The following is a 7,873-nucleotide window of genomic DNA, read 5'->3' on the forward strand; positions in this document are numbered from 1 at the left end:
TTACAGAGGTAAAATATTACTGTCTTAACCCTGCTGCCGCCAACGAGCTGCACGCGCCCAATTCACTCTCTCCGACCCCTCGAACAATCTACACACTTAGATATCACTCTTCATCTACACAACCCCGACATGTGATCTCTGCTACTTGCCTACTATACTTGCGGCTAGCAGCAAGGCCCGCCGCAACATCAGCGAATGCATAACGACGGCGGCAATGGCTGCGTCTGCGTTTGTGGCTCCGCGTATTCTGTGCCCTCACTCCATTCCGTCTTCAACACTTCTGGTCTGCCAAGTTGCATTACCTTTTGCCCACGAAAGTGACACAACAAACGTTTTAAAGACTTTTCGGTAGCGGCATATCGACAACACAACAGGTCCCAGAGGAGGTCCTTGCTTCCAAACTCGTCAGGGGGTAGTTACAGGCGTGTAATAATCACCAATTTACACAAGCGCACCAAAGAGGATTCCGAAAGAATCGCAGACGCGTAGAAACAGCACCAATAGCATGTCCACTAAATGTCCAGTTGAGACAGGATTCAGCTAGGGCTTTTTCCGTGCGGTTCCTCTTTCTACCCCCGCCATAAGCCCCTTGTTGACGGTCACCGGTTCTTACCCGGCAACGCCGTGTCGCCGCTGCCGCTGCTGCTGCCGCCTCGCAACGCACTCACTACAGCCGCCATGCCCGGCAACTCCCCAGAATGCCTCGCCTTGCCCTCTCTGCACTACCTGCCATCCCTTGAGGCGGTGGGCAGGCGGTGTTGCCAATTCCGGCTGTAGCCGTCTGCCGGCTTGGGCTGTGAGCCGAACTGGTTGCTGGCCAGCCGCACACCACCCTGCGTTCCGGGAGCAAGTGAAGCAGCTGAAGAACGTTTGCAAATGCATCAGGAATACGGATCTCGTTTCTTCCTGCGCTTCGCTAAAAAAACACATTTCTTCCTACTTGCTTCCCGAGTATTGCTCCATGCTGCAGTGTGTTTGCACCCACCCTCTGACCAAGCATCTGTCGGCTGGCTATATACACGCATCCTACACCTCTCCACACATACACACCCGCGCCCCGCCCTCCCCGCCCTCTTGGCACGTACCGGTAGCAGCAAGTCAAAGTTGTAGTGTGTGTGGCCACAGTACCAGGCCGCGATGCCGCTGTCTGCAAGGTACGCGTCAAGATCCGTGCTGTAGGCGTGTGTGGACGGGTGCCCTGCAAAGGCCGGCCTCGACGTGCCGCGCATCGACGGCGCATGGTGTGACAGTACCACGGGCAGCAGCCCACGCTCGCTGGCCGCCTTGACGGCGCCGCGGAGATACTCCAGGGAACTCACGAACAGGGAGTTCGTCACCTCGGGGGTGATCGGGGGCCCGCCCGGGCTGGCGAAGATGCGGCGGTAGTCCAGGGAGGTTTCGCCGATAAACTCGCGAATGGTGGCGGGAGGCGGCTTGTGAGAGGACGCTGAGGAGGAGGAGTGCCGATGGTGGTGTTGATGATGATGGTGGATGTTGCGTGGTGGCTTGAGCAGTGATGGCGCAGTGTCGACGCCGGCGGCTGCAGAGGCATCATCACGACCAAAGGGAGATGGAGCTGTAGCAGCGGATGCGTCCGTAGCCGGGGTGAACGGCTTCCGTACTTCTTCGGCCGCACTAGCAGCGGGGACGCCGGATGCATCGAGGTAGCCCGGATCGGATTGGAACACTGGAATGGCGGTGGTGGTGGCGGCGGCGGCGGCAACAACCGCCGGCGGCGGTGTCACCTGAAGAAGATCCGACTCCCGGTTCGTGCGGAGATCCGTGTCGATAAACGCCGACGCACTATCACCCAAACTTCCTTTTGAAAAAAAACAAGCAGGATTCGCGTTGTCAGATGAAGACGACAGCAGTGGCGCAACCGTCACATTCATCCCCGCCTCAGACGGGGCACCGGAACCAGCGGCGGCGGCGGCGGCGGCGGCCGGCCGTGCAACCGTTTTCTCTGCTCCAGACGGCAGCGTCAGCTCTCGGCAACTGTCGGCGGTTGCGTACGGCGACGAGTCGCTTCTGTCAATGTCACTGCTCTGGCTGCTGTCGCTGTCAGTACTACGCGCATCGCTCTCGCTGCTGCTACTGCTGCTGTCAGCACTGCTGCTGCTGCTGCGACGACCCGGCCTAGTTGCCCCTCGCCAGGAGGGACATGGCTCGTCGGGCAGCAAGGATGACAGCGAAACGCAGTGCCGCAGCCTCCGTCGCCTGCACACACGACCAACGCCACCAGGGATGCCACATCCGCCGCTGCAATATCCGGGGCTGCATGACACTTTCAGATCCAGAGTCTTCAGCCAATCTGCTGGCGGCTGCGAATACGACATGAACCTTGGCGCCGAGGCAGCGGCGCCAGCGCGGCCGGCTGCCGCCGGCGGCGGTGGCGGCTGTAGTCCTGTAGCAGATCCGCAACCTCGTCCCGCTCGATATAATGTAGACGGGAGAAATGAAAGGCCCCATTGCCTGACTTGGGAAAGCGAATTCCGCTGAGCTTGCGGTATGACAACACCACCGGCCGCCACAAGCGGCACCTCTTGCTGCCGCTGCGATTCCTGACCTTGCCGCCCCTGCGGCTGCTCGGAGCCAGTTACCAGCCGATGCCGCCACATCGATGCAGCTTCATCGCCGCCTTTGCAAACTGCACCCTGTGCTTTTACGTCAGCTCTTACAGAAGTGGTGGACGCTGCGGCGGCGATTGGTCCAATATCCCATGCAGCGTCAGTGTCCTGCGTAAAACTAACGGCAGGTATTACCGGTAGTACTGCGTGCAGCGGCGGCAGCACATCTAACGGAGTGATGCCAGGAACCATCATCTTGGCGGCCGGGGTGTCGGCGGCGGCGGCGGCGGCGGCACCGTCATTGCCGCCGGCGAGCCGATGGTGATCCGTGGTACCGTTGTCGGCCGCCTTCTCCTCTCCCTCCGACGACGGCGGCGGGGGGAGCGGCGTGTCGGGCAAGTACGACCATAGGGTCGTGCCGATGAAGGCGATATTTCCGAGGACGTAGGTGTCGTTCTGCAGGAAATGCACGTTGAGGTGCGCGGCAGCCGCCTGCCGAATAAGCTCCTCCGTTTGGGCCATGGTACGACTGCTGCCGTCATGGTTGCGGTACTCGTTGTTGCCAGCCAGAAGCAACACAGTGGGGAACCGTACAGCGCAAGAGGCCAGGAAGTCGCGATAGGTTTCGGAGCTGGGGTCGCCAATGTCACCCAGCAGGCATAGCACTGCGATTTGGGTTGGATGTAACAAAGCCGGAAACACGTCTCCATTGTTAGTTGGTGGTCGTGGTAAACCAGGGTAGATGGTTCAGCGTGCGTTTTCATAAAAAGAGAGATGCATATTCCTTCAGCCAATCATACATTCAGCAAAAAAACGCTTTCGTCGCTCCACCTGCTGGTCACAACGGTCAGGCCGCAGTGCTACCACAGAGGAAGTGCAATTTTAATCTGCATTTCGTGCGAGGTGACAGGGAATTGCTTGTTCCCATTGACCGGGCTTCCCACAGCACACCCAAGTATCACGGGTAGCAGGCATAGCACGCGATGGGGACACAGCACGGCATGCATTTTCATGCATATCTCCAGGACCTGTCATAGAAAACTAATAAAATTGCAAGGGAGCCTATCACAAATATGTCGGTAAACACAGAAGTTGCACTCCTCTAACTGTGCTTTTATGCGTGCTTGTAAACGCTGCTGTAGAAGCAACGCCGCCGCCAGGTTTTCAATTCAGAACCTACCATCTGAGGATATGCTTGGATCCAGAATCTCATCTAAGCTTAGTGGTCTTGCCTCCAAATGCAAGTCGGACACCACAGTAAGAGTTGCCATTGGTACCAGCACTGTTGCCTACCAAAGCTAAACACGAAAGTACTTTACTATGCTTGTGATTCAGTGAGGTATAACCACCCTAATGTAAACATACTGATCGCGCCTCGGGGTCGGTGCCTACAAGAAAGAGATGTTGCAAGCAGATGCAGAAAGTGTGAGTCCTCCTAACATGTCACAGACAACTGTGAGTTCAAGCATAATATCGTCATTGCAAGGCATGGACCTATGCGCTAATTTCCAGGACAAGTCGTCGAGGCAGCGAAGCTGGGGCCAGCAGTTGAGCGCAACATAAGACACAAAGAATCTCATACAAAGCTCTAAGCCTCGGGTTTGTGTAGTTACAGCAAATCGACTAGGTACTCTTTGCACGGATAATGAGGGGTATAAGAGCTAGGACAAAATCGACGGCCTCAGTGTGACTCAACCAACAACGATGAGCAAAACTATGGTCAAGCTCAGTAGGAATTTCATTAGGATGAATACAACTCATAACGTGAGGCTATTGATCGGATGCGCCTGATGGGCATATACTATAGTAGTGTCTCACCTTTCCAGAAATGGAAAACTTCCCTTGTGTGGAATAGCCGCCGGACGAAGGAGTCCAGGGTCAGAACATAATTTCCTCTATCCAACAGGTTCAGGCTGCACAGCGCGTTGCACAGTAGCGGGTGGCAGGCCAAGGAGGCCAACGAGGCCAACGTGTAGGCCCTGATGCGACCTTTTAAAAAGGTAAGCCAAGTCACAACCAACGTAGTAGTAGATGTCTAACTCTTTTACTTCACCAAGTAGCTTAGATCTATGGGCTAGGCAGGAATTTGTTGTAGCCCTAGATTTACGCCTACGGCACACTTGCAACGGCATCATCCGTACACATGCCCAGCATGTGGGCCTATATGCTTAACGAAGCATGCCGTCCTCTAAAACTGCGTTCGCATGTGATTGGCTTTGCGATTCACAATTATCATACATATTTGATTTTGCGCATTGAGCGTCTGAGTTCCAAAAATGGTAATTCATGTTGCGGTGAAGCATAACAACCGCGTTTGCAATTGCCGAAGCCTCGCAACGAATATTGTTTCAGCGCACCTCAAGACCTCTTGCGATGCAGGACCCAGACCCAGATTCGTGCATATTGCACGAACGCAAACTCTCGCCCCCATTGTTCGTTTCTGTGCACTGAATACATGGTTGCTGGATGAGCAGGAGAGCCTACTTGCATTGCCTCTTACCTGAGATGAGGTGATGCTCACGTGCGGCTGCAACTCCTGCCGGCAGTTGCCGAGATAACCCGCCGAGGTTAAAGAAGCTATTGCCATAAAGCCATCGGCTGGATCGCCAAAGCAATGTCATAGCTCCATACCAGGTGTATGGCTGACTGAGCACTAGGCGACGCAAGCCCTCCTAATGCCGTTCTGGACCGCCAGATGCCGTCCTGGAAGTGAACAGCACATACCACGAGAATGCAAAGCATGATGATAATTTGCTGACAGCGCAAGGAGCTAGCCGCCACAGAAAACCCCTAATTGCATGCTCGTTCAGCATGGATCTGATTCGAACCGTGAACAATGCCCGTTCATCTTATGATGGGGTATCACGTGCAGCAAGCTCATCATAAAGCTGCTGGCACAGGGATGGAACAACTTTTGGACAGCAAAGGTTGCGTGTCTGCAAGGCGTTGCGTTGGCATTGGAATACTAACGATAAGAAAAATCCCGTCGTGCACAGAGGTGGATGTTAAGGAAGCGGGGTTGAGTGTATCCCTGGATATGTGTTCAGGCTGTTTATCACTTGCGGAAAGTTGAGAGACCCCTTGATGGGAGCAAGCGCATAGTTCACATCATAGAAATCGGCGACACGACCGGCACCAGTGAGCTGTACGGACGTTTACAGGTCAGGTGACAGCCTTGCTAACGGTATGAACAAGTCAGTTTATTAGGCCTGAGGCGTTTGTAGCAGATAACCACTGAGATACGATTGCTGCCAGGTTCTTGGCCATGTTTCCCGCCATCCTTTTGTTTTCAGCAATAATGCCTACACCACCAGCTTTATAAACCAGAGGTATCATTACCCGACGTCCAAGTAATCGATGCATCTTGACAATACAGACCCGTGGATGTGCCATATGGGTGAACTGGTCATTCAGGCGATTCCTTGACCCGTGTACCCTGCCCTGGTCTGCACATCCATCCTGGACCCATACCCAGCATGTAAACCCGATTTCTCACCACCCCGCTGTCAACCCCACGTAACCTAATCTCCCCGCAGCACCAAGCCTGATCACTGACACATTGTGCATCGGAAAGGCAAGGGTCTGGCCTCAGGTATCGAAGCTGTCTAGGAAAATCCAGGGATCTGGTGAGGGCACCAAGCCTGACCACTGACAGGAACCGGTATAGGGAGCATCGCGTTTGCGCGGCATGTGGCATCAACGGAGCCATCGAAGAGGAGAAGCACTCCTTACTGGATTGCCCGGCGCTAACGCAGGTTGGGACGTAGGTGTGTGGGCATCTTATATCATGACAGGTCGATGATCAGCGTGGTCTTGCGAAGGTCATAATTGACATGTTTCGCCAATGCCACGAGCGCGTTACATCCTAGTACTGACTGTGGCTTATAGCGACGTTATTGCTTAAAGACTTTATTTTTGAAGCTTCTAAATTCCATCCATCCGTCCAAGATGCAATTGCACGCGCCCGTGTGATTTGGTATTGGTTAAGGCAAACCTATCCATCACGGCCAGCTGGCCCGATGGCTCTACTCTTCGGGAGTCTGGAGCCCACTGTAACAACCACACACATATCCATCAAAATGTTCTGTGAAAACATGGAGATAACGGTGCTGTTCACGGATGACCAGCCCTATTTTGGTCACAGGCCGCGTCATAGAACTGCAACGCCTACAGGCCCGAATGCACTGCAATTTCACAGAATTATAAGCATTTCAAAATCATGCTAACAGATTTCCAAACTACTAAACCATCAAGGAAATCGCTTCCTGCTAGTAAGTGGCAAATAGGGCCGGTCATCCGTGAACAGCACCTGACCCCATAATAATGATTGGCAGTCGTAAAGCTTGATGTATAGCCGAAAGGTGATAATCAGCACATATGTAGCTGTGGTTTGGCTAAATGTGCTGTGCGGCGCTTATGGGGCTTATGGAAGTCTAATGGCCGTGCGAGAGGCAGTCGCTGTCTCGCTGAACGGTACCATGTCATGTGTCATGGTGTCCCTTTTTAATGACTGGCCAATGCATGGGTTTTGACTAGCTTATCCTGCTTATGTAGTATCGTAGAAAGCTTCAAAGACAAGCTGAACATGCAAACCTAACAAAAACAGTTAAACTCGGCTTGGAAAGATATAAGAAACATGGCTGATTTCAATCCTGATTTCAAGTTTGATTTCGGCGACGGCGCGGCGGCCGCTCAGCCGGCATGGGAATTTTCAGGTGGGTTTCGCATGCACCGCATGTGCTGGGATAAAGGCAATATACGCAAGGGCTGAAAGTGCCCGAAGTGTTATTCTCAGGGGAGTACCTTGAACGGGGACCCCTTGTTATAATCACGGTGCATCGGATGCCGGCCAACCCATCCACGATGGGCGTGAGTGCTGCGGCAAGGGCATGCCGCCAAACCCCTTCACGACCTGCCCAGTCTCCATAACACTAGGCCCGCCCCGACTGCAACCTTGCCAGACACCTTCCCCCTCCCCCGCACCCACACCCAGGCGCGCTCCGCCAGGCCCATTCGGATGGCCCCGTGTACGGTACCTCCATAGACCACAAAATCTCGCAGCGCCTACGCCATCAGCCAGCAGGGCGCCCGCAACAGCAGCAGCAGCTACATCCGCAGGTAATGGCCGAACAGGTGTTTCGCCCAACAGGATCGGGATGTGGGGCCCTGTGGGGGGGCACTATTACATGGGGAGGGCCGATGGGGGGCACTATTAGCGCGGTGGGCGCCCGAAGGGACTTGGGGCCGAACCTGTCGCGCTGAGCTGACCAACAATAGGCGCTTGTTCCAAACTTATAACTGGAATA

General features: G+C 54.5%; 1 protein-coding gene across 1 annotated transcript; it reads right to left on the minus strand.

The window, feature by feature from the left end:
* Nucleotides 1–722: 722 nt before the first annotated feature.
* Nucleotides 723–4,998, minus strand: VOLCADRAFT_88671 (uncharacterized protein; the record flags this gene model as incomplete). Its single annotated transcript, XM_002948337.1, has 5 exons — nt 723–833; nt 1,086–1,447; nt 2,567–3,232; nt 4,386–4,480; nt 4,925–4,998. 5 exons carry the CDS (start codon nt 4,996–4,998, stop codon nt 723–725), a joined length of 1,308 nt encoding a protein of 435 aa, XP_002948383.1.
* Nucleotides 4,999–7,873: the final 2,875 nt, after the last annotated feature.

This window comes from Volvox carteri, assembly GCF_000143455.1.
Source record: "Volvox carteri f. nagariensis unplaced genomic scaffold VOLCAscaffold_9, whole genome shotgun sequence".
In the NCBI taxonomy this organism is placed as follows: domain Eukaryota; kingdom Viridiplantae; phylum Chlorophyta; class Chlorophyceae; order Chlamydomonadales; family Volvocaceae; genus Volvox; species Volvox carteri.